This window comes from Cervus elaphus, chromosome 19 (assembly GCF_910594005.1).
Source record: "Cervus elaphus chromosome 19, mCerEla1.1, whole genome shotgun sequence".
NCBI classification, from domain to species: Eukaryota; Metazoa; Chordata; class Mammalia; order Artiodactyla; family Cervidae; genus Cervus; species Cervus elaphus.
The window spans coordinates 54131291-54158564 of record NC_057833.1 but is presented as its reverse complement, the minus strand read 5'-3'; the positions used below and the strand labels follow the sequence as shown (position 1 = coordinate 54158564).

The 27274-nt window shown below is 44.6% G+C and overlaps 2 protein-coding genes across 5 annotated transcripts in view; both read left to right on the top strand.

The window, feature by feature from the left end:
- The first annotated feature begins 295 nt into the window (after positions 1-295).
- On the top strand, positions 296-9366 carry ADPRH (ADP-ribosylarginine hydrolase). Its single transcript, XM_043874315.1, has 5 exons — positions 296-670; positions 2491-2816; positions 4186-4546; positions 5725-6108; positions 7597-9366. The coding sequence occupies exons 2-5, from the start codon at positions 2504-2506 to the stop codon at positions 7625-7627; spliced, it is 1089 nt and encodes a 362-aa protein (XP_043730250.1). The 5' UTR covers positions 296-670; positions 2491-2503; the 3' UTR covers positions 7628-9366.
- A 2551-nt stretch (positions 9367-11917) lies between these two features.
- The window catches only part of PLA1A (phospholipase A1 member A), a 46372-nt gene continuing 31015 nt past the window's right edge, over positions 11918-27274 (top strand). For all 4 annotated transcript variants that reach the window (XR_006335283.1, XM_043874313.1, XM_043874312.1 and 1 more), the window contains exons 1-5: positions 11918-14228; positions 22570-22771; positions 24620-24797; positions 25323-25431; positions 26947-27048. Coding sequence is in view for 3 of the 4 variants with exons in the window: in XM_043874313.1 (XP_043730248.1) it covers positions 14156-14228; positions 22570-22771; positions 24620-24797; positions 25323-25431; positions 26947-27048 (664 nt within the window). In the remaining variant the exon portion in view is untranslated. The remainder of the gene's footprint in view (positions 14229-22569; positions 22772-24619; positions 24798-25322; positions 25432-26946; positions 27049-27274) is intronic.

The window sequence follows — 27274 nt, the reverse complement described above, 5'->3', positions numbered from 1 at the left end:
AGTGTTTAGAATATCTGCATAGAATACCTGCAGATAGTGTTTCTAATTCTTTTCAAGAATTTATTCAGGCAAAAAGAATCTTGGTTTTCCTTTGCTTTTATTTATCATCAGCATGAAAATATTCTATTCTGCGACCAAATAAATGACAAGAGTTAAAATTAATCCTATCAACCACCCTAAAGAGGTCGGTACTATTATTGTCCCATTTTATGGGTGAGGGGCCCAGAACCGTGACAAAGGCCACTGACGCAATCAGCACCGTTTTCCGAGATCGGGGCCACACACTATTCACTGTCCAGGGGAGCTGGACTGGAGGAAAGGCCGAGGCTTCAAGCCGGGGCCACTCCTGAGTCCTCGACAGTCTCGCGGGGGTGGGGGTGGGGGTGAGACGTTGGTGGCGGAGGGGCGCCATTTCCCGTCGTGCGTGCTCCGCGGCGCCCTCCCGAGCCGAGGGGGCGGCAGACGCAGGCGGCAGCTGACGCTCGAGCAACTGCAAGCGCCGGGCCCGGCCCGGGTCTGTGGAACCTGAGCGCGATCCGCGGACGCGGCGCTCCACCCGGCTGGGTGCTCAGCTCTCGGCTCGCGCCGGGGTCCGCGCTGGGCCTCCGCGCACCCTGACTTCCCGGCCCCGCGCTGGGCTCACGGGCGTGACACCCCTCCCGGCCACCAGGTACCCCTCCCCGCGCTAGGCCCCCACACCCGCGCTCCTCTCCCGCGTCGACCGGTCCCGCCCGCCCTTCCTTCCCCGCCCTCCCCGCCCGCATCCCGTCCCGTCCCTCGCACGCCTCTCCCGCGGTGACCTAGGGGCCACCCCCACCCCAGTCGGGGCTGAACCTGTTCCCCACTCGCCTGTACCCTGCCCCCCTCAGAAAAAAAAAAAAAACCGCAGAAGACTGCCGTGAATCGGCTGCCCACATCTCCGTTTCGAATAAAGTTCGGGGGCGAGACTGTCAACTGTAAAAGTTAAGCGTATAAAGAATAACAGCGTTCTGGAAAGCTGGAGGCCAGAGCACAGTGTGAAAACTCAAAAGAAAATTTCTTACAGAGTGAGGTGGTCATCGCCCACCACCCCCAGCCTCACTCGAAACCCACAGAAACACATTTGGGTGGAGTCAGGAGGAATTACAGACAGGAAGCTGAGGACTTCAGAAGAGGGCGGTGGTGGTTTAGTCGCTAAGGCGTGTCCGACTCATGCGATTCCATGGACAGAGGAGCCTGGCAGGCTACAGTCCATGAGATTCTCCAGGCAACAATACTGGAGTGGGTTGCCATCTCCTTCTCCAGAGGATCTTCCCGACCCAGGGATCTAACCTGGGTCTCCTGCATTGTAGGCGGATTCTTTACCAACTGAGCTACAAGGGAAGCCCCTTTAGAAGAGGGTACAGGGATTAAAGATCTGTCCTCAGAATTCTAGAACTAAGCTTGGTCTCTGAAGCTCTCAGAGCTGGACGGGAGCCCAGGTTGCATCTATAGCTCCTCACTACCGCCTCCTGCCAGTACAATTTACCATGGGAAAATTGAGGTCCTGGAAGGAGGTAGCTTGTCCACCATCACACACCTGATTCTGGGCAGAGCCAGGACTGTTAACCCAGAACTCCAGTTCCTGAGCATCATTTATAAACATTAAAATATGTAAGTCAATTTTTTACAAATACCGTTTTTGTGCCAGGAAATTCAACATGGTAAGTAAATCAGTAACTCCCAGCGCCTCCATCTGTTGCTTGCGTGAAGTTACCCTCTCTGGCCCCCAGTTTTCTTATCTCTGACGTGCAGACTATAATCCAGGCCCTGTGATGAGACTGAAGATGCAGGTGCTTTGCAAACATTGCTACCAGTGGAAAGTTAACATTTACGGAAAGGACGGGTGCATTCCAAGGCCAGATTCAACCAAAAAGAGAAAATGGTTGATTTGCAGAATTTAATGGGCTTGCCACTCACAGAGAGGCAAAGATAGGGTCCTAGTTAGTCTTGCCTAACTTGACAAGACAAGACAAAGTTCTAATCTTGCCTGGGAAGTCCCACAGACAGAGGAGCCTGGCGGGCTAGTCCAGGCTGAAAAAGACTTGGACACGACTTAGCTTAGTGACTGAACAACAACAACACAACAAAATGGCTTATTCCATTCCCCATAGAGCTGTTGTGATGATTAAGTGATATGCCCTTAATACTGTGCCTGCAAGGAGTGAGTAATCAGTGAAATGTGATGTGTGCTCAGTCTCTCAGTCGTGTCTTACTCTGTGTGACACTTTGGAGTGTAGCCCACCCGGCTCCTCTGTCCGTGGGATTTCCCAGGCAAGAATACCAGAGTGGGTTACTACTTCCTCCTCCAGGTGATCTTCTGGACCCGAGGATTGAACCTGTCTCCTCCATTGATAGGTGGATTTCCTTACCACTAGGCCACCAGGGAAGCCCCAGTAAAATGCTGATAGGGCTATTATTTTTTCTGATTTTTTTTCTCCCCATCCTCTGTGTGTCTTTTTATTCCCCCAGAGACAGCTTCACCATGGACGGGGCACTGATGGAGAGGTATGTGGCAGCCATGGTGCTGAGTGCAGCTGGAGATGCCTTGGGGTACTTCAACGGAAAGTGGGAGTTCCTCCAGAATGGGGAGAAAATTCACAGGCAGCTGGCCCAGCTTGGCGGCTTGGATGCCATAGATGTGGAGAGGTGGAGCGTCAGCGATGACACCGTGATGCACCTGGCTACAGCAGAAGCACTCCTGGAAGCGGGCAAAGTCTCAGACTTGACTGACTTGTATTCCCTCCTTGCTAAGCATTACCAGGACTGCATGGGAGACATGGATGGCCGGGCACCAGGTGAGAGCAGCCGGTGGAGGTCCTGGGCAGGTGGAGAATTAAAACAGACCCAAGGAAGTCATTTAAAATGTTGATTGGGATTTAAATATCAAAGATACTAGTTTTTTATTTTTTAATTAATCAATTTTTTTGCCACACCCTGAGGCATGTGGGATCTTAGTTCGCTGACCAGGGATCAAATGCGTGCCCCCTGCATTGCAAAGCAGTCATAACCTCTGGACCACAGGGGAAGTCCCAGGACATTAGTTTTCTTAGTTATGATAAAAATAGAAACAAGCTAAATGTTCTGTCATTTATTTCATTATGGTGACACATCTGCACCCATTTAAAATTACACAAATAAGTATTTACTGATATGGAAAGACGTTGTATACGAAGCAGAGTAGATTATGAAACACTATATATCTTATGAACCCATTTTCATTAAGAGTATGTATGTATATCTGTTGGGAGAGATTTGGGTGGTAAGAGTATTTATATATATTTATTTATATATATATATTTATTTATTTATATATATTAAATATATTTATAATATATATTATATTCCTTTCACTTATTTGTAGTTTCTAAGTTTTCTTTAATATCTATGAAGAAAATTTTTTTCTTTTTAAAGAAGACTGGGAAAGGTCTTGTAGAGACTCTTTTTCTGGTTCCAGGTCTGCTCACAAGTGGTTCTTGCTCACTTTTTTATAGTCACTTGGCCAACAGCTGATGTGAACCACCTTTTCCCTGGTTCTTGTATTAGTTAGCTTGACCTGCCATAACAAAATACCACAGATTGGCTGGGCTTAAACAACAGATATCATTTTCTCACTGTTTGGGAAGCTGGAAGCCTGAGATCAGGGTGTTGGTTTCATTTCTTCTGAAGGAGTCGTTTCTCTTTGGCTTGCAGATGATGCTGTGCCCTCTCAGAGCATACATTCCTGGTGTCTTTTTTGTGTGTTCCCGTTTCCTCCTCTTGTTAGGACACTGATTAGACTGATTCAGGGCCCGTCCTAACATTCTTATTTTAAAGTCATCACCTCTGTAAAAGGCCCATCTCCAAATACAGTCACATTCCGAAGTTCTAGGGATTAGCTCTTCATCATATGAATTTTGGGGAATACAATTCAGCTCATCATCAATACAGTTCAGCTCATAACATTTCCTGATTAAAAGCCCCTCTCACAAACGCAGCAGCGTCTAAGTACGCTAGTCTAAGTAAGGCACAGTGCTGACTCGGGGTTTGGAGTTGGGGGCCTTCATCACCACACACTTTGGCTTTCCCTTTCCATCCAGGAAAGTTGGAGGCAGGGCTTGGTTCTCTCCTCCTGCTGGGCCTTTGCTTTGGTTACCCTGACCCCATTCTCTACCTGACTCTTCCCAGGGGGCGCCTCATTGCAGAACGCCATGCTGCTGGAGCCAGACAAAGCTGAGGGCTGGAGGATTCCCTTTAACATTCACGAGGGTGGCTGCGGGGCTGCCATGAGGGCCATGTGCATTGGTCTCCGGTTCCCTCACAGCAGTCAGCTGGACACACTGATCCAGGTGAGCATCGAGAGCGGCCGGATGACCCACCACCATCCCACAGGCTACCTGGGAGCCCTTGTGTCTGCTCTTTTTACAGCCTATGCTGTGAATGGCAAGCCTCCCCAGCAGTGGGGAAGAGGACTGATAGAGATACTTCCGGAAGCTAAAAAGTACATTGTCCAATCAGGCTACTTTGTGGAGCAGAATCTTCAACACTGGTGAGTTTGCAGGTGCACACTTGTGCTAGAAAATGGTTGAGTCTGTGTGCACACATGCTTGCATGTGTATGCCTAAAACTCAGATTTTTAGCAACCATCATGGGTCTCCCATCAAATTTCATCATCCACTGCATCCAGCCCCCTCCCCACCCTCCTGCTAAGGATTCTAAATACAGTCCCAGCAGTGATGGCCACCAAGGAGCCAACTGAAGACTTCAGTGAGTAGGGCGGCTGCCCTGCTTCCCTGATGTGTAGGGATCCTGTTCTCCAGAGTTTTGTGGCTCTTCCTTTTCTCTTTTTTTTTTCCTGGCCCGCCACACAGCATGTGGGATCTTCATTCCCCACCCAGGGATTGAACCCGTGCCCTCTGCAGTGAAAGAGCAGTGTCTTAACCACTGGACCGCCAGGGAAAAGTCCCTGTGGCTATTCTTTACTGAGATGAACTTTCCTGATTATTTCCTGGAACTTGTTTTTTCAGTGTTGTCTTGACAAACAAATAATATTGTGAAAGCCTTGGTTAAAATGACCTAAAGATAGGTTTTTCCACCAGCTAATTAATAAGTGGTAAGACCACATCTTCCCCTTTTTTGAATTCACATCACATTGCCTTTCTTAGAATAAAAATGTCCAGAGGCTTTCTACTGAAATCATCCACGGTCATGATGTTCTGAAGTTCCCTCTTAAAAAAAAAAAAGTAGCTATATAAGGAGCTGATGCGTTAATTAGGTTGATGGTAGTGATCATTTCATTATGCATATGTATATCAAATCATCATGTCGTACACCTTAAATATGTACAATTTTGTTAAGAAAGTAATATAAAACAATAAAATATATGATGACAGGCCAAATAAATAAAGTTCACCCTGAAAGTTGACACTTGACCTAATTCTCAACTCAGGGAAAGCAAACCTACATTTCTCACCTTTAACTTGCTGTATATCTTTTTTATGCATTAATAGCAACAGATATCGATACCTTATTTATATCACTCCTTAGCAAAAATGTATTGAATGAAGGTCACTTAACATTCAATTTGATTTTTTGTATCATATCATATTAGTACTAGAGGTTGAAGTCATGTTGGAACTCTCCCTGTTCACATTTCTATCTGGTACCTTTCCTGATGGCTTTTGACTTCAATTTTTCAATTGACTGTATCTTTTTTTCTCCCTACAGGTCTTACTTCCAAGACCAATGGGAAAAGTACCTAAAACTCAGAGGAATTTGGGATGGCAAATCAGCCCCTACCTTCCCCAAGCCCTTTGATGTGAAGGAAAGGGATCAGTTCTACACTTCTGTGAGCTACTCTGGCTGGGGCGGCAGCAGTGGACACGATGCCCCCATGATTGCCTACGATGCCATCCTGGCTGCAGGAGACTCCTGGAAGGAGCTTGCCCACCGAGCATTTTTCCACGGTGGAGACAGTGATTCTACCGCTGCCATTGCTGGCTGTTGGTGGGGAGTGATGTATGGTTTTAAAGGAGTGAGTCCCTCCAACTACGAGAAGCTAGAATACAGAAACCGGTTGGAAGAGACAGCTAGGGCTTTGTATTCTCTTAGGTAATTACCCTAGGGAGAAGTGACATTCATTTCTGGTGGTTTCTCCTCTTGTGTAGTCCCTTTTCTACTGTTTCACTTTTTTCAAAGTCAAGAGTCTTAACCTTATACTCAGGGAATTTTGAGGTAACAGTCCCTTGGGCACCTGAAGCTCAATGTTTCCAAACTTATCCTGTCTTCACCAGCCCCTGCCCCAAATGTACCCCTCTTCCTATCCTGAAGAGTCTATTTCTCAGTTAATGGGATCAGCAGCTCCCAAATTAGAAATCTTACGGCCTCATATTTGGGTTTCCATTTTTACCATCTAATCTTTCACTAAGTTTTTTTTCTGTTTGTTTCAGGTTGGGTTCCCAAAAGTGGATTCTAAGACAAAGATCTTAGTGCAAGTAGTTTACTTGGGAGGTGATTCCAGGAAGGACTGTTAGGAGAATGGGGAAGTGAGACAGGGAAGGGAGAGGAGCCAGGACAAAGTGTGTTGATGAGCAGGTTCCCACTGTAGGCACTTGAGATGCAGTACATCTGAGTCCGTTGCGTAAGGCATTCAGAGTTGTCTCACCATCTTCCATCTGATGTTGGTGGAGGACCACTCCCAGGGGTGCTAACTCTCTGGTGCTTCCTGGCCTGCCTCTTGTAAAGCCAAACATGAGTGTCCTCAGGTCAAGACTCAGAGATGTTTGCAGTGGCAGGCTGTAGGGTGCATGAACAGTGAGGTGTGTATGTGGGGGTCCCCCCAGCATCTGCTAGGTGGTTCTTCATCCTGAATATCCTTCAGATCTGTCATTCTTTTACCTTATGGCACCACATGTTTTTCAGCTGGATTTCTGCATTACAAACTATTTGTCTGAAGAGATTCTGCTCCTATTAATAGCTGCACCCCCTAATTTCCTAGGTATGGCACTTGACGTGGTGCCAGCTCATTGTCACCTATTTGACAGTCTTTATTCTCCTCTAGACAGAATCTAGCATGGTGCCAGGCACACAAGAGATGCTTCATCAATATATGTTAAATGAATGTTGTTTATTAGCCTCCTGTCTGGTGCCTCTAGTTCCAGTACTGCCTTCCGTGTTTCCCTCCAGAGAGATCTTTACAAATACATAACAAGTTGATCATACTGCACGTCTAATCATGTACAATGAATACTTACCCCCTGCTTCTTCATTTCTGGGTGCTCCTCCTTCTCTTTCACCTTCAAGTTCCAGCTCAGGTGGCATCTCCTTGATGAAAGCCCACTCTGACTGTTGAGGCTCTTGGCCGTCTCTCTTCAGAACACCCACAGCCTTCTGTCTCCAGCTCTGTCACCACACTGAGCATGTTGTGTGGTGACTGTGGGTCTTCAGGGGGCCCTCTGAGGCTCCTTATGAGGGCTTGTGTCTTGCCTTCTTTATGGTCTTCCTGTCTAGACTGTTGGAGACATTCAGTGTTTACTGTGGAGGTTCATCGGTTGGTTTTGATGTGAATGTTTTGAGCATGCACTGACTCTTGTGTTTCAGATGCCCTCTACTTCATGACTGTCAGGAGTGACCTGTGCTGGCCTGAGAGAGATGGAGGCTTTGAGGCTTTAACCAGGCCTATGTGCTGACTTCAGTGAGACAGAATCTCAACTCTGTATCTGGAGCAGGACTGCAGCAAAGGCGTCAGATTGATCATTCTTTTGTATGTAAAGGGATAAGAAAATGCCAAAGCTCTTTCTGGTTCCAAAAGCTCTTGTATGTATTTATATATTTCAGAAAACATGTGTGTTTTAAATAACCAAGCTAGTACATAGATTCTTCAGCAGGACAATCAGAAATTGCAGACTTTTAGGGGTGGGGATTTACCATTCACAGAACATGGTAATAACCTCTTAAATGCAGGTGCACAAGAAGACTCCTCTGTAGAAATATTTTGAAGACAGTTTTAGAATAATAGAAAACAGTTAGTAAATACGTATTTACAGAGGATTCTTGAACAGAAGATTAAGATGGAGACTTTTATGACTGTTTTTCAATTTCCCACTTGATAAAAAGTGACAGTATAGTACAGAATAGTGTGTACTTTTCTGCAGCTGTAGGAAAAAAGGAAACATTTTTTCGTGTCTTTCTGGGGTTTCTTTTACCAGTAGTCAGGAGAGCTTGCAGCATTTATTTATTTATTCAGCTGCACCAGGTCTTGCAGCCTGTGGTATCTTTAGCTGTGGCATGCAAACTCTTAGTTGTGGCATATGGGAGCTGTTCCCTGACCAAGGATCAAACCTAGGCCCCCTGCATTGGGAGCAGAGTCTTAGCCACTGGACCACCAGGGAAGTCCCCTGCCTGCAGTTTTAAGGTGGAGCACTAGAGTTCAGTTAGCACTGACCAAGTGGCAAAACTGAGATGCGTAAGCCTTGTGATATAGAAAAGGGAAGAAGAGCATTTTAGCCAGTGGATTCTGAGGCGTGATCTGTTTTACCTCTATAACTGGTTTGATGAATGGTCTGAATTTAGTGGAAGCAAACATGGAATGATTTTCTTTTTCTCCAGCCGCTGCCTTCGTATAAGCTGCTTTTCCTGCTCCTTAGTGTCATCTTTTTAGTTTTGTGTGAAGAGGAGGGTAGTGAAGGGTATTAAAAATCCAATCCAGTCCCCATCCCAGTCCAGATTTTTTTTTAATTTAAGCTTTACCAAGATATGAATGAATGTAAAATTGTAAGATATTTAAAGTGTACATTGTGGTGATTTAATATACATATACGTGGTGAAAGGTTTCCCTTCATCTCGTTAATGAGCATATCCATCACATTACATGTTTACCTTTTTTTGGTGAGAACATTTAAGTTCTACTCTCCTAGTAAATTTCAATTTAACAGTATAGTGTTATCAACCATGGTCACCATGTTTTACATCAGATCTTCAGACCTGATTCATCTCATAGCTGAAAGTTTATACCCTTTGACCAACCTCCCCTTATTTCCCTCACCACCACTGCCCCCTAACCCGCCCCTGGCAGCCACTTTTCTACTCTCTGTTTCTATTAATATGGATTTGACTTTTTTTTAAGATTCCACATATATGTGATATCATGTAATATTTATCATCCTCTCTCTGATTTATTTTAGTTAGCATAATGCCCTAAGGTCCATTGATACTGTCGCAAACATCAGGATTTCCTTCTTTCTCATAGCCGAATAGTATTCTATTGTATATATGTACTATGTCTTCTTTATCCATTCATCAATTGACAGATACTTGTTTCCATATCTTGACTATTATGAATAAAGCTGCGGTGAACATGGGGCACAGATACCTCTTTGATACCCTGTTTTCATTTCCTTTGGATGTATACCCAGAAGTAGGAAGCCTCACCCAGTTTGATCAATTCTAAAACTTTAAAGTCATGTCCTCCTTCCTCCCCACCACAGTCAGTCCCAAGCCCAAAGGGCTTAGAGAAGAAAAGGGGACATGGATGCCTCTCTCTTTCCTCGCCTTCCTCTGCCGGGGTTCCCTGTCTGTCTCCAGTGTTGCCCTAGACCACCCTTACCAGGGGAACCCTGAGGGAGAAGAGTCAGCTTCTCTCCTGAAGGTTCTCCTCATCCTTCCTGGTCACACCAGAGGGGTGCAGGCTGTGTCGCGCCCCCCCCCCCAACCCCCTGCTGCTCTCTACACTCCACCTATCACTCCCCAATAGGACAGATCTGAAGGCCAGGGAGGTTGCCCAGCACACTGCCGACTCAGAAGCAGCTGCCGCTGACACCTTCATGTGGTCCCCCTCACTCTCAGCCAGTAGACCACCTCACTCAGCTTGTTGTGAAGCAGAGCACCGCCTTCCTCCCCTTTCAGGAAGGAAGGGGAAACCCGTAGAACTTAGGATTCTCGTGATTTCTCCTTCAAACTGCTGATTTCCTGCAGAGGGAAGTGGGGAAGGGCAGTCTCCTAGAGCAGTTCAGCTGCCTCCCATTAAGTCCTCAGGGATTTGTCCTTCCAGTCTCCTTAGAATGTGGTAGTGGAAGTATGTGCATGTGGGGAAGGGGGTCACGGCAGAGGAAGAGGGTGGTGACTTAGCATTTTTTGTTTTCTAGTCGCACTTCAGCTGCAATTGGAGACAAGAGCGAGCATCTCTTTAAGAGCCTGTTCTATTTGCTCTGCAAATTCTCACTCTTCACAGCAGGCACAATTCAGAATGAGATCAGACTTTCATATTCCTTTTTCTCAAAACCTCCTCTCCAAACTTGACTCTCAGTTGACAGCTTTGCTTCCTATTTCTCTGAGAAAATAGAAGCAGTTGGAAGAGAACAACTGTCACACCCATCACCTCTGCCTCCGCCCACCCACACCTGGGTTCTGCCTTCTCTCCCGACCTGTGAATGTTGGTGTGTGTGTTTGTGTGTGTGTGTGTGTGAGAGAGGGAGAGAGAGAGAGAGGAGGAAGAGCCAGAATGAACAGAGGAAAGAGATAACAGACTTAATTATATGCATAATGTTAGAATAAATTGAGAAGATGACCTGAACCACAGTATGAACTTCTCATTCTAATCAAGTTAATATATGTGTCCTGGAAAACAGAAAAGATCATGAGTAACGTTACAGGGATTAATAGTATTTTTTGACCTGCTAAATGATGGCACTTCACTTGCTTTTTTACCTGATGGCTAGATGTTATCTAGAAGTCTTGGCAATATGTACTTTTTAATCTGCAAAATTAGCATTGGTCTCCATCTCTGGGCTTCTTCAACCACCATTCTCCATTCTCAATGGAGAATGAAATATTCTCCATTTCCTCTTCTGTCTCCACCCCTGCAGGGCAAGTTAATGTGTATCTTTGTAAAACAGCCAGAGCTCCTGGGAGTGTGATTTCAGTCAGTCATCTCCATGGATCACCTCCTCAAGGAATGGGGTCAAATTAAGGACCAGGGGTCATCCAGACACCATAGAGGGGGCAGTCTTGCCATCATTTTCTCATCCTTGGGGTTTGGGTTTGAGGAAACTGACACCTATGGAGTTGGTGCGAGCTTCCTTTGGGGAAGGAAAGACAAGAGCAGGAAGAAAGTTGCTAAGCGATGAGATGGAGCTGGGGCTTAAACCCAGGTCTGCTTGTCTTCAGTCCTACTACACCCTAATTGTTTGCTATAATTAGAAAGTGTTTCACTAATCAAAGCCAGAATGAAACCCAGGAGTGAGATGTTGGTGGCAGCATCTGATGCCCTGTCTTCACCTTCTTCCAGCTGTGAGGTGACGTCAAAAGGGAAGTGAGTAGTGGGTTTGAGATGCGCATTGTGCTTTTGTACTTCTTAATTTAAAAAAAAATTCATACGCATGTAGAACTATTAAAAACCACACTTGAAAAAATTGTGACCTCGTTTTGTAGTCATAATCAGGTGAGGCCCAGAATTAATTAAATTTATTAATTAAAATAATAAAATGTATTTTATATTAGTATGTTAGTTTATATTCCCCCCACTTCCAACCCCACCCCTAAACTGAAGGCCTGGGATCCTGAAGGAAGATGAGGAAGCTGGGAGTTTGAGTTGGGAACAGGCAGGCAGAAAAGGCTGGAAGGGATTTCGTGGATTCCAGGGGTTGAAGCCTATAATTTCCTCTCTTTCTCTCTTCCCTTCCACCCCCCATCTCTTCCTCCCCTCTCTTTCTCTCAAAACAAGTGTTTAATGAGCACCTTCTATGTGCCCAGCAATGTCTAGGTAGCAAGCACACAGCAGGGAGCCTGAGCAATGAGCACTGGATATTGAACCCCGGCATCCTCCATCTCTCATTTGCCTCCCCATGTTCCCAGATCCTAGGCAAGTAAAACCATCCAATTCCATTCTAGGATGGGGGCCTCCATGTGGTCTCAAGATCAGGCCCCTTCCCACTGCCCTTCTCTAAATGAGCAACCCCTGCAGAGTACCATCCCTCCCCACCCCCTCCCCTTAGCAAATACTGAGCACTGGCTGAGTGGCAGGCGCTGTGCCAGGTGCTTGGGGACACCTCAATGAACAAAAGAGACCATAATTTTGCCCTCTGAAGGCTGATATTCTCCCTGGGGGAGACAGACCATATACACTGATTATAAGCTGGTCCCCACCTGTGTCTCCTGTAGAAAAATCTCTGTCCTCACCTTCTAAAACATGTCACTTCACTTTCCAGGGGTACCCCGCTTTCTTGGCGCCCTGAAACTACTTCCTTGGCCACTGGTCTCTGAGCATGTGTTTCCTCACTGGTCACATGGAGACGGCCTTGGTAAGAACTCACAGAAGATTGGCATGAGAACTGCAGAGTCCTGGGCACAGCCCCAGAGATTCTCAGTCAGCGTGTCTGGGTTGGGCCCAGCAGTCTGCCCTCGGTCCCCTGGGTGATTCTGAGCAACTGCACATGGAGAGCACTGGACCAGATGATGAGTGTGAAGGGAGGGTGCTCTCTGCATGTCAGCTGTGCTGATGCTGCACGGGGAGCACTGTGCTGGAGTCATTGGAACCTCTGACCTGGTGAGCCAGCTCTGATCATGCTGGGGTGTCCACGAGAGTGCCGTCCTCCGTCTCCTGCTCTGGGGAACCGGACTGATTCATGGTCCCAGTTGCTGCCCTTCTGAATCTCCTCTCGTCTTTGTGCAGAGACCGTCCCCAGCTAGTGACTGAGCCAGGTGGGGCTGCTAACACAGCTCCTTCTCGTAAGAGACGGGCTGCTATTTAGCCTGAGACTTCAGCTGAGGCTTCCCCATGGCTTTGGCCAGGACATTCTAGGAACCGGTGGTATTCCGGGACTTCCTGTGCAGCCCTCTTTCTTCACAGATGCCAGCCCTCCATCACCTGCAGGGTCTCAGGGTCCTCGCTGCCATCTTCTAGTCTTCACAAGTGTTAGCCCCGATAAATCTCTCACACAGCTAGTCCCACCCTGGCTTCTTTTCTCTGAGGACCTGGAGCTCTACACCTGGCTGGGTCTCTGACACCAGTAGTGCCCTGTCTGCTGCCGCTCTCCTTCCTGATGGTTGCAGCGCCCGAGCAGTGGGATCACACACACGAGGGGAGGCGAAGGCTGGCCCCTCCAAAATAATTTTATCCCCGTCTTGGGTGGCCCTGGCACAGACTGTTGGTGCAGAGGTTCAGGGCATGGCCTCTGGTGCTAGCTTGTCCTGCTTCAAACCCCAACTCTGCATGAGCTCGTGCAGGGTATAAGCGCTCTGTGCCCTGAAGCTGTAGATAGTAGTCCCTTCACAGAACTGTGGTCCAGAACGTTCCATGCTGCCCTGTTGGCGGGTTCTCAGCCTCACAGCAGCGTGCTGCAATTCCACGAGTGCTGGGCAAGTACCGTGCCTCCCCCTTTCCCTGAGCTGTCCGGAGCGAGCACTCTGTGGTTTCTGCTGCTCCTTTGAATGAAGAGGCCAAGTGGTACACTGGAAACACCCTGGTTGCAGGCCAGCTCTGCCACTTCCAGCAGCACCGTCTCCTCTCCATAGGTCGTTTTCGTTCTCTATTTCTTGGTTCCTTTATCTGTGAATTCAAGAAGCTGAACATCCCTTCTTAGAGGCTGGACTTATTTGTAGCCTCAAGATTCTATTAAGGATAGTACTCTCAAGAGGCCAGTTTCATCTTCTTTCATTTTTCCTGGTAAATGTACACTAAACACATATTGTTGACTCAGCTCTATGCTGGGCACTGGGGACTGAAAAATGAAAACAGAAGGTCTTTGCCCTCAAGCTGTTCAGAGTCCTTCTAGGGGAATAAACATATCCACAGATGACTCCAGGACAATGAGGGTTTGTGATTGCTTAGAGATGAAAGACTTCTGCCTTGGGTTTTACTAACATTTTATAATGGGAAGTGGGAGAGGTGCAGGAAATTGTTTCCTGATGATGTTTGGTTCAGAGAGGAAGGACAATGTGTTTCAATGTCCCTTGCCTTAAAAAAAAAACAAAACTATTTTCACTGAGAAGAAACAGAAAAACTGGGTAAGTTAAACAAAGAGGGAGAGTTTTCTTTTACAGGTCATGAGGCCAGTTAATGATCAGTGAGACCCAAGTGGGTGTTTGGTGAGAGGCTGGGTTATGCAATCTCTTCGTCATTAGGGATCAGTTCTACCCCAGCTCTGAGACTTCCAGCTCAGTGATGCCCCCAGACTTCTGGGAGAGATGCTTCTGGTTGTGGGGTCTCCTTTTGTGGCTCAGTGTTGGAAGTACAGGTAAGTTGGGGGCCGTTTCTTGGGTGAAACTTCTTTCAGTCAATAATTCTGTTTTTTTCACACCATCTATTTATGCAGCACTAACCTTTGGAAGGTCCCCTGTAAGTCCTCTCCTGAGATGAATTTAAAAGAGGGAGAAAAAACCTTTAATCATAAGGGGAATGATGGCACTTCCTTAAGTCATAAAAACTAAACTTCTAGCTGTTTTACTCATTTTTCTAAAATCTACATTATTTCTTTTCACCTTGCACAAGACAAGAAGAGTTTAAGGAAATAAATGCAAAATTAACTCCAAAATATGATTCATTTTCACACTATACATAGTCACTGTTCCAAGATATATTTAATTTTAAAATCAAAATTTTCCAAACTAACAACGGTTTTGTCATTGAGATTATTAGAGGTTTTTTCTAATCTTGCTGACCCAACTCAAGTTCAGGTTTGTCATCCCTCCTGGTATGACTATAATAATTAATCTGTTAAGTCACAGATGACCTGCGACCTTTAGCACAATTTCCCTCCGATGTGAAAACCCCACCCACCACTCTCTCTTGCTTAATATAGCAAATCTAAACTCTCCTATGGCGTAGACAGTCCGGGAAGAGTGAAGATCCCCTTCTCTGACCAGCAGTGGCATCACCCTTAGAAAGCTCCCTTTCCCCTGCCCCCAACAGCCGACTGCTTTTCTGTCACCTCCACAAGACATTTATTTAATTCTCATTCCCCGCTTTACAACTTGTCTGTCTGCCTTCTGCCTGCAGTTGCTCATACTACCTTCTCTGCTCTTCACATCTTCCAGGAAAGCGTCCATGATTGATACCACCCTTGCAGTACTGCTTACCCCTTCCCTGACTCAATGGGTGATGTTGAAAAGGTCTACTTAGTTTTATGTGTGTGTATGTGTATGTGTGTTAATCACTCAGTCGTGTCTGACTCTTTGCAACCCTGTGGACTGTAGCCTGCCAGGGCTGTCTATGGGATTCTCCAAGCAAGAATACAGTTCCTTCTCCAGGGGATCTTCCCGACCCAGAGATAGAACCCAGATCCCCTGCATTGCAGGCGCGTTCTTCACCATCTGAGCCACCAGGGAAGCCAGTTTTATGTGTGCTTTTTTCCTAACTCAGTCATGTATTTGTGTGTGTGAGTGTGTGTGTGTGTGTGTATAAAGTGATCATATATATTGTATTGTGAAGTGACTGTTTACATACTATACACTAGATCTAAAAGGATATATGTCTTATACATTTTTGATGAATGTGAGAAAAACTGCCTTGTAAGGAAGTTATAACTGTTGATTAGTATGTGGGCATGTTTGTTTCCCCCTCTCTCCACCAACACTTTGTATTAATGTTATCAAATTTTTTCATATTGTCAATCTCATAGGAAAAGAGTATTACATTATTGTCTTAATTTTTATTTTTATTTTTTTTCTTAATTTTTATTTCTTATTATAATTTGTGTCTCTGGTGTCTTGTTTAAGCAATCTTCTTATAATCTTTCATATTTTCTTCTAAACTCTATGGATTTAAATGAAGATCACCAGGGGCAAATCTTTTGGTCATGGGGTATTTTTTTCCTATTCCCATGGGGTATTTTTTAATATGATGTTGAATTTTATTTGCCAACATTTATTTTAATTTTTGCATATATTTATTATTTTGTATAATTGTTCATAAAGGAAAATTATCTATCATTTTCTTTTCTTTTATTGCCCTTCTTTGGTCTTGATGGTGCTGCTACTAAGTTGCTTCAGTCATGTCTGACTCTTTGCAACCCTATAGACTGTAACCCACCAGGCTCCTCTCTCCATGGGATTTTCCAGGCAAGAATACTGGAGTGGGTTGCCATTTCCTTTTCCAAGATGATTATAACTGCAGGAAATAAGTTTGTTCTATGAAACAGTTTTATATTGGGTTGGCCAAAAAGTTCTTTCAGGTTTTTCTATTCTAGACTACAGAAAAATCCAAATGAACTTTTGGCAAACCAAATATAAGATAAAGGTTATTTATGATTTATAGGTTTGATGGAGTTTTCAAATAAAACCATCCGGCTCGAGCACATTTTATGGTGAGAGAAGACTCTTGATTACCAATTCAATTTTTTTGTTGTTCTAATAGGTTTGTTAAGATTTTTATTTCTTTCTGGTTCAGTTTCAGGAAATTATATTTTTCATTGCTGTTAAGTTTTCCAATGCATTTGTCTGAGAATTTTTAAGAATATCTGTTATACATAATGTTCTGCAGTTTCACTATCACCTGTCTAGTATAGATGCATTTATTTTTTATCTTGCTCATTACCCTGAGTATAACTTTTGACTAGAGAAATCATATCTTTTTTTAGTTACAGAAAATTATTTGCAACACAGCTTCTTTTCCCATCCTCTTCACTTAGAGAACAGCCACTAGATAAATGTTGGAGCTTCTCCATGTGTTGCCTGTACTTTTTAACTGCACTTTCCTATTAAAAAGCTTCTTTTACTTCTTCTGTACTAGACAGTAGTGTACTGATTATATTTTTATTTCAATGACCTTTTCACTTCAAATTTCTAATTAGTTTTTTTTTACTGTATATTTTATCACTTATGCCTGTTTTATTTAATAATTTCTTATGCTCTGTCTTTATGTTTATCCTTGTATATAATCTCAGCTTACTAACTTTAAACCTTTGTCAACAATTTTTTAAACTTTATTTCACCTGGAATGAATCAATGATTCACTCATTGACAATCTTTGTAAATGTTTGATTTCTTTATACATTTGTTTGCAAGCTTTTTTAAAAATAAATTTGTTATTGAAGTACAACATATATACAGAAAAGTACACAGAATTAATACACATATTAATGAGTTTTTAGAGTGATCATCCAGATCAAGAAAGAAAACATCACCAGTTTCTTAAAACCCATTCCCCATATCCCATCTTAATCACAACTGCACCAAAAGTAACTATTACCTTGACTTCTAACACAATAGATTAGTTTCATTTTAATTTTCAGTCTCTCTTCGTCTCTGTGTCTTCCTTCTTGAGCTCTCATCTTTGCCCTCTCTCCTTCAGAGAGTCGGGGTTGTTTCAGCTTCTGTTAGTGAGGCTTTGTCTTTCCATCACATCTTCCTCAATAAAGCCGTTGCCCCAGTAGAAAGTTTCTGTGTGTGTTGTTTTTAGTTTCCTTTCTCGAGCTGGGGAGTCCTTCTCTCCATTGCTGGCTACAGATGGGTCTTCCCGACACCTGACAGAGCACTTTGGACCCCTCAAACCCCACAAACCTGAATTCTAACAAACATTGCCTTCTCCCAGACCTGAAACCCAAAGCCATTTTGCAGTTCTGTTCTTGTTCATGGAGGTATTATTTTTACATTTGAGATTGTTGATGTCTGTTTCTCTCTGTCCTTTTGGGTATTCATCTGTGGCTACACTTTGGTTGAAGTGGTGCATGCAGCAAGTGGGTATCTGAGCATGATTCACGGGGCCACGCTCCATAGTCTTGAATGATGGACAGCTTCATTCTTCAAAACAAAATTATTTTTATTTATTTATTTCACCGTGCTGAGTCTCAGTTGTGGCATGTGAACTCTTAATTGTGACATGTGGGATATAGTTCCCACACCAGGGATTGAACCCAGCCCCCTGCATTGGGAGTGTGGAGTCTTAGCCACTGGACCACCAGGGAAGTCCCTGGACAGTTTCATTCTATCACCTGCAAATATTGGCAACTTTTCACCCCTTTTTCAAACATCATAACTTTTATCCTATTTTATTATCTTGTTTTACTAGCTAGGACTAGAACTCCCAGTCCAATATTAAATAGAAGCACTGATAGCTTACATTTTCATGTTCCCAGTTCCAAATGGAATGTTTCCAATATCTCACCAGTGAGTATAATCGTTGCTATAGGCTTTTGGTAGATAGCCTTTCTTTCTTATGTTAAGGAGTATTGGGTACTGAATTTTATCATTTTCCCCCCTACATCTATTGAGTTGAGCATATGTTTTTTTTTCTTTAATGTGTTTACATGTGAATTACATTAATATATTTTCTAATGTTAAGCCATCTTTTCATTTCTTAGACTAAACCCTGCTTGGCCATGATGTATTTTTAGTTCTTGTTACCCTTGAAGGATTTGATATTTTATCTAGGGTTTTTATGTCTATGTATAATAGTGAAACTGGCCTTTAGTTTTCCTTTCTCCTTCTTTATTTGTCCAGTTTTGACATTTTGGCTATTTTCATAGAATGATGGATTCTATGGAATGAATTCTTTCTCTCCTTTTCTATTCTCTAAAATAGTAAGATAGGAATTGACCTGTTGGTAGAATTTCTATGTGAAATCTGTCCTGATATAGTTTTTTGAGGAATAGATTTAAAACTACTGTTTCAGTTCCTTTATGCTACAGCTTTAGATTTGATTTTCTGTTTTTTTCTTTCTTGACTAAGTTTTAGTAAGCTATTTTTCTAGGAAATTATCAATTTAGGAAAACATCTGTATTTTTAAACTGTTGGATGGGTATAAATATGCTTCTTTGTGGTTTAAAAAATTTTATTGTGTTTACATCCCCTTTTAATTCTCTGTATTGTTTATTTGTGACTTCCCTCTTTTTACTCTCTCTTACAGAGAGTCCTATGGATGGAGGAGCCTGGTGGGCTGCTGTCTATGGGGTCGCACAGAGTCGGACATGACTGAAGCAACTTAGCATGCATGCATACTTTGGAGAAGGAAATGGCAACCCACTCCAATATTCTTGCCTGGAGAATCCCAGGGGCAGAGGAGCCTGGTGGGCTGCTGTCTATGGGGTCGCACGGAGTAGGACACGACTGAAGCGACTTAGCAGCAGCAGCATCAAAAGTACATCTTATATTTTTTAAGTACATCTAGCTTATTATCCTGTTCAAAGAGCTACTTTTTGGTATTTATTGTGTGTGGCAAGTACTATTCTAGGCAGTAGAGTGAACAAAATGGATAAAATCCCTTCCTTCTTTGAACATATCTTCTAATGTGGGAAAATTAATAAGCAATACATTTAATAATAAACTGGTAAATAAAAACTTGATTAGGTGATAATTGCTATAAAAATAAATCAGGATAAAGAAGATTCAGAGAATGGAGGTGAGGCACTTAGTTTGTGTGTTGTATTCAGTCATGTCTGACTCTTTGTGACCCCATGGACTGCAGCCCACCAAGCTCCTCTGTACGTGGGATTTTTCAGTCAAGAATACTGGAGTGGGTTGCAATTTCCTCCTCCAAGGGATCTTTCTGACCCAGGGCTTGAACTTGCATCTCCTGTGTCTCCTGTATGTAGACAGATTCTCTACCAGCTGAGCCATTGGTTTCAGGCACACAGGCAGATGGCAATTTAAATGGGGGTTAGAGGAAAGGAGATGACATTTGACAAAGACTTAAAGCAGAAGTGGAAATTAGCCATGTGGATGTCTGGAGAAAGACATGCCAAGCAGAAGGAATGCCCAGCATACAGAACCTCCAACAGGAACCTATCTAGAATGAGGAAGAGATAGGAGGACAGTGGCTGGAACAGAGGAAGCAATAGTGGGGCAGGAGAAGGCTCCTCAGGAGGATGGTCTAGATATTTAGGGCTTTCTTCTACTGTTAGGACTTTGGATTTTATTCTGAGTGAAATGCCTTGGTGGCTTTTGCACAGAGATGTGACATGATTTGATTTACTTTTCTAGCTACTATGCTATAAATAGGCTGAAGAGGATAAAGGCAGAAAAAGCATTGCAGGCCACATAATTCTGAGATATGATGGTGGTTTAGACCAAAGTGGTACCAGTATAGGTAGTGAGAATGGTTTAATTCTGAATATTTTGTTCTGAGGATTTACTTACCATTTGTCTGGGGGTGGGAGAAAGCAAAGTGTCAAAGGTCTCTCCAGGAAGGTGGACCTGAGCAACTGCATGGGCTGAATTGCTCCTGATGACATTCATATTCATTGTTTTCTTTAATTTTAATTACTTCCTTTGTATTTATTTCCCTACATTTTATTTGGAATTGCTGTAGTATTCTTCCTCAAGTTTCTGACTTACAAGATTAACTTACATGATTTGTATCTTTCCCCATTTCCCCCTCATATTTGCATTTAAGGTTATATTAATAGCTATCAGCCTAGTACTGTTTTAGCTACTTTAACTCAAGTTTTGATATTGTATTGGTTTTATTGTCATTTGTTTTTAATATTCTCTAATTTCTACTGTGATTATTCAACTCATTCATTACTTAAAAGGGAATTAAACTTAAAAAATCTCTAAGTGTATCTTTAAATAATTTTGTTATTGATTTCTAATTTTTATTGTTGCTTATTTAGATAACATTGTCTGGAATATATTGATTCTATGATGCTTGTTGGGCCTTGCTCTGTGACAAACTATGTTTACTACATGACCAATAGAGCAATGTAGTCATGTATGTGGTTCAGGTCTCCTGTTCAGGTAGAGGCTTTTCATCTTTTCTTCCAAAAGCTGGGGGAGGCAGATGAGGTGGTCAAGTCATGACAAGTCTATCTTGGGTCATGGGAGCACGCACAAGTTGCCACAGGCTGAGGAGCCTGGGGGCCTGCACTGTCAGAGTGGGCTTCATTGCAGGAGTGTCTGAGATCTGGCTGGTGAGAAGGGAGATGCAAGGGGACTCGGGAACCAGGCCTGGGGCTCAGATGCAGAGGTGAGGAAACCACTGTTGGCGTGCTATAAGGGTGGGGCGCCCACATTCTGCCCACAGTACTATGGCCCAGTGCACTGCAGAGCCACAGGCCTTCTGTACATGCTCCCCAGTTACCTCTGAAGGCAGAGAACTATTCCAGAAACCTGAGAGAGCTGTATTCCTTGTGAAGAGGGCTGTGCAAATCAGTTTGCAGTCTAGACCTGTCTTCTGATGCTGCAAATGGCTTTGTCCTGTGGTAGGAATGCGAGGTCGCTGCTAACAGCACCAGGATTGGGGCCCTGTGGGCACTCAGTGTATGCACTGCAGATCCTGCCAGTCTCTTTCTGTAAGACAGCTGGGTGTTAGAGGCCCCCATCTTTATCACAAGCATGACAGGGGGCTGTTGGGTCTTAAAGATAGGCCAGATTTTCAGCTCCCTGGGATGCAGGAGTTACAGTATGCTGCCATTTCAGTTCAGTACTGTAGAAGTCCCTTCAGTGACCTTGACTATAAAATATCCTATTTAAAGGTATCTGTTGGAAGGCACTATCGAATACATATAGCTCGTTAAGTGCCTTCTCTATCATCGGGGCAGCCATGTGCTGGGCACTGCAGGCTCTGGAGTGTCTCTGGACCGCTCCTAAGGACAAAATGTGATTAGTGAGAAGTGATCACTCTGGGATGGGATGAACAGACCAGAATGAGCCTAGTCCCCAGGGCAACTGCTTATTTTATAGCCCAGGGTTCTTTTCAGAAAACTGTATTATTTAGCCAGGACTGTTGTAAGAAAGGGCTTCCCCGGTGGCTCAGAGGGAAAAAAGTAAGTGCCCAAGACCGGTGGCTTAAACAACAGAAGTTTATCCTCTCACACTTCTGGAGGCTGCAAGTATGAGATTAAGGTGGTGATAGGGTTTGTTCCTCCTGAGGGTTCTGAGTGAAGGATCCATTCCAGGCCTCTCTCATTGGCTTAGAGATGGCTATCTACTCCACATGTCTTCACGTCATCTTTCTTCTTTGTGACCAAATTGCCTCTTCATCTAAGGACATCAGTTGTATCAGATAAGGGTCCACCCTATTGGTTTCATGGCCTTCTCAGGTGGCTCAGTGGTAAAGAATCTGCCTGGCAGGAGACGCCAGTTCCACCTCTGGGTCAGGAAGATTCCTTGGAGAAGGAAATGGCAGCCCACTCCAGTATTCTTGTCCTGGAAAATTCCATGGACAGAGGAGCCTGGTGAGCTACAGTCCATGGGGTTGCAAAAGAGTTGGACATGACTGAGCACACACGCAATGGCTTCATTTCAGTGTAATTAACTCTGTAGGGACTCTGTCTCCAAATACAGTCACAATTCTGAGGTTTTAAGGATTAGTTAGTTAATTCAGCACATGAATTTATGGGGGAAAGGGGACTCAATTTAACCCATGACAATATCCGTTTCACCATGGCCTTTAATCTTCTCTAATTGAGCAATATTTTATTCTTCTCTGGTATCTTATCTTTATAAATGAAAAATAGTCACAGATTTTGGTTATAGAAGTGATGCCTTTAATAAATGAGCCATTATTACACTTGCTGATTTATGATCAATCCCTATAAACCTGTTTCTTTCTTTCTTCCTTTCAAAAGCACTTTTCTTCTTTTTAAGAACAGATGACCTCACCTTTGAAGTTTCTTGGGTTTTATTTGTTTTTTCTTCTAGGGGATGCACCTCCTACCCCACAGACGAATTGTGCTGACTTCCAGAATGCCAATCTCCTCCGAGGCACCAATCTCAAAGTCCAGTTTCTCCTCTTCACTCCTTCAGATCCCAGCTGTGGGCAGCTAGTGGAAGAAAGTAGTGACATCCAAAACTCTGGGTTCAATGCCACTCTAGGAACCAAGCTAGTTATCCATGGATTCAGGTGGGAGCCAACCAACCAATAGGATCACCTCCACTAGGAACTAGAAAATGACCCTCATACCACAGGAAGTTAGTGGGGAGCAAGAGGAGAAATGGATTTACTGCCTGTCACAGGTCCCCTTGCTCACCTTCTGCTGGTCTTGAAGAGGTCTCATAGCAACATGAACACACGCTGTGTTGCTCTTTCTTATTGGTCACATATGTTACTCCTCTGCTAAGTCTCATCTTTATACTCTCAAACAGTAAATATGAATGACCCTGGATAAGTAGCACATGGAGCCTCGATTTCCATGCCTGAGTAAAAGGGAGGTTGTAAAAATGGTCTCAGTGATCCTTTCCTCCCTCAAGTGTGGGTTGCATGATTCATTTCAGCCAGCGAGGTCACAGGCTTTGTGCAATTGCTCAGGGGTAGCATCAGGGTGTTTTTATCCAGGGTTTTATTTCCTCTTCTTCACTTCTACCTGGGTTTCACAACCTAAGAAACTTCCACTTCCATCATTCCCAGAGATTAGTGTTCCTCAGGCACTACACACTTCTTCAATTTCTTTGATGATCCACAGTCCAACTTTTTTTGTAGTATGTAGTCTCTGAGTCCCAAATCAATCACCACCCTTCCTTCCAACATCTCTCCAAAATTCACTGACAATGCCAAAAACAGTAAAAAGTTGCTGGGAAGAGAAAGGCAGAGAATATGGTGAAACAGTAGCTAGAACAACTGAAACTGGGGGGGACCCAATGAAGAGGTGGACAGTCAGGCACTGCACAAAGGATAATTGCTTCCTCATCTCTGGCTGGGTTCTCCCTGCCTCTCAAACCCCTGACTCCAGGGTCCCAGTCACATCCTCCCTTAGGCATTCCTTCCCACTCTTGGGCCAAAGTCTCTCCTCTGGCAAATCCTGCATTCAGCCACCATCCGAGGCTCAACCAGAGACACCTGCGACCCGGAGATAGCTGATGGAGTGGAGAGCTCTGAAGCCTTGCTATGCTGTCATTCCAGATGCCCCCCAGGCCACATTCCCTGGCATACACCCAGGCTGGGCTCCTCTGTCCACATGAGCCAGCTCTGTGCCATGGAGAAGACTTCTTTCCCATTCCTAACCTCTTAGAAAAGCTTTCTGAAATTTTTCCTCTTCTTCTTTTCCTAGAAAAGTGCTATTATATTCTAAGTTCTAGAATAATAAAGAATATATTTCATTTTTCTTTATTTCTCAGAAAGCACCTATCACATTGCCTGGACCATTTGTTGCATGAAGGGTGAATGCATGAGCAAGTAAATGGAAACACCCCCAAGGGAGGTGTCTGTGTTATAGAGTGAGAATTAAGATTGCAAATCTTGAACTCTGATACACAAAGCTATCTTTTCTTTCACGTGAGTAACATAAGCAGGGTCAGCACATGTGGTCTGTGTGATTTATGCATTGCACAAAGGTACCTGACTGAGGGCCAGTGGGGCTGAACTCTGACCTGAGCTCTGAGCCCTGGCCCAAGGCTACATCCACCTGGAACAAAGGTACCTCTTTACAATTTACCCACAGGCTCCACATGTGCAAGCAGGAACCCTGCTAACTTCAGGATTATGTCCTCCTTATGCTCAAAGCACTGTAGGATTTAGTGCTCATACTCCCCTCCACCCCCCACCACACACACACACACACACACACACACACACACACACACACACACACACACACACACACACACACACACACACACACACACACACACACACACACTTGTGACTGTTTTCCTCTAGATTTGTTCTGTTTATAGAAATGTCATTGTAATTTCCATGACAATGAATACTGACTGGGAAGATAATTTTCCTATCCTTTCTTGGCCCCACATCTAGGGCTTTAGGAACAAAGCCTTCCTGGATTGATAGATTCATCGGTGCCCTTCTGCGGGCAGCAGATGCTAACGTAATTGCTGTGGACTGGGTGTATGGCTCCACAGCGGCCTATTTCTCAGCTGTGGAAAATGTGATTAAGCTGGGACTTGAGATCTCCCGTTTCCTCCGTAAACTCCTGGTAGGTGTAGAAGAGCTTAGGGTGAGCTCTGGCTGCTTGTGGGGAAGTGAGCACTCAGAAAGAAAGAAAGAACACGTGAGGAGAAGCTTTAGGGAGGAAGCAGAGCCACTGGTAGTCTGTGGGTCTTTGATTCAGGTCTCACCTTTACCACTTACTGTGCTGACCTCAGGCGGAGTTTTGAACCTCTGTGAGCCTCTTGCTGCTCCTCTGTAAGACGCACCACTACATGTTACATCGGGGGTGCCGATAGCTGGCCCTGCTATGCTTTCAAGAGGAAATGGCTGTGGTCATGCCTCACACACCTTGGGCACCAAAAGGAAAGTGAATGGGTTGTCCAGGTGGGGAGCCCAGGGAGAGGGCAAGTGATTAACAGGGTGAGATTCTGCACTTTCTCCCCAAAGCATGTGTGGCTGGTATGTCGTGCCCAAGACCCTCTGCGTCTGATGCCTCAGAGAAAATCGTTACGCTTGTAAGGTCAGGGGCTGGGGTGGCCCAAATGTAACTCACTGTAAATGACTGTTCTAGGCGCTGGGTGTGTCAGAGTCCTCAATCCACATCATTGGCATCAGCCTGGGGGCCCATGTAGGGGGCATGGTAGGACATTTCTACAATGGCCAGCTGGGACGGATCACAGGTAACATTCTTCCCTGCCCATTCGCTCAGGTTTAGAGAGAGAGAGAACATGCCTGGAAGAGCGTTTGCTAAGGCAGGCAGAGGGAAGTGTGTTAGGCCTTTGTTCTTATGATCAAGTCATTGATCACCACTAAAACTTACCTATTGTGGCCCTTTTGGATAAGATGGTATTGTGTTGTTATTGCATGATCTCTAGTGTCAGTGTTAGAGGCCATCTATTTCTTTCTGAGCCTCAATTTCTACAACTCTAAAATGGGTTGTAACAGCTCCTATCTCCTTGGCCCACTGTGGAAATCACCTTGACACAGTTTTTCTAAATACTTGCACAGTGCTGGGAATTTTATGCTTCAGGAACTACCCTCAATCAGTAAGGAGCCAGAGCTGTGTGGTAAATACTCTGGCTGCCTGGCACTTCAGTGGGACAGTTCTGAGTTGTGTTTTGCAGAGTCCTGCAGGGGGTCCCCAGTGGGATGAGACCCAAAGTGATAGTCTAGTCATTAAAATTGTCTTTCATTCTCTGACTTTTTTCCACTCCCTCATGATGCTTTCTGTGCGTGCATGCTAAGTGGCTTCAGTCATGTCCGACTCTTTGCGACCCCATGGACTGTAGCCCGCCAGACTCCTCTGTCCATGGGATTATCCCAGCAAGAATACTGGAGTGGGTTGCCTTTCCCTTCTCCATGAGACCTCCCTATCCAGGGCTCGAACCTGTGACTTTTATTTCTCCTGCATTTACAGGCAGGTTCTTGACCACTAGCACCAGCTGGGAAGTCCATGCTTTCGGTGATTTTCTCCCAAATAAGCTATTGCACTTTACATACTTGTCTCATAGTCTGTTTTTTGGGTGGAATAGGGAGGGATCCAAGGTAAGGCTGGGAGAGAGTAATATTTACTTCACTCTATCATTGTAAAGGGGCTTCCCAGGCAGCATTAGAGGTAAAGAACCCTCTTGCCAATGCAGGAGACATAAGAGATGTGGGTTAGATTCCTGGATCAGGAAGATGACTTTGGAGGAGGGCATGGCAACTCACTCTAGTATCCTTGCCTAGAGAATCCCATGGACAGAGGAGCCTGGTGGGCTACAGTCCATGGGATCACAATAAGTTGGACACAACAGAAGCATCTTAGCATGCATGCACACACGTTGTTGTAAGGACTAGAATGTGTGAAGTTGCCCAGCACAAGGCCTGGCACATAGAAACTACTCAAAACATTATAGCCATTGTTATTACTACACGAGGATGAATATTACTGACATTAACCCTTACCAAATGGTCGGGGTTAGCAAGTTCATTTCAGAGTCAGAGGAACTGGGTCATGAAGAAGTTAGAGTTCTCTCTACTCAACTGAGTAGGGTTTCCTGGGAAAGGTGGTCCTGAGCTAGTTCTCTCACTCTTGGGTCCTTGTTGGGGGATTCTGATCTGAACTATAAGGGTTGCCCATGTAGGTGTGCAGTGGATCCATGAGAGTTCTTGTGTCTGAGATGACAGGGCCCCTGACATGTCTGTCCTTGCAGGCCTGGACCCTGCTGGACCGGAGTACACCAGAGCCAGCCTGGAGGAGCGTCTGGACCCTGGGGATGCCCTCTTCGTGGAAGCCATCCACACAGACACGGACAGTGAGCTGGGTCGGGGGGTGGCAGGGCAATGAGCACAAGGCAGAGGCTAGGAGTGGCCCTAGGAGGAGACCCTTCCTCTCTGAGCTTCTGTTGCAGTGAGGAGTTTACCAGCATGATCTCAAAAGTCTCTTCTAGCCCTATCTTGCTCTGGGACTGAGATGAATGATTTTATTTTTAGCCAGCATGAGGCAGAAGGATTCTCATTTGTGGACCAAAACTGTTTGGT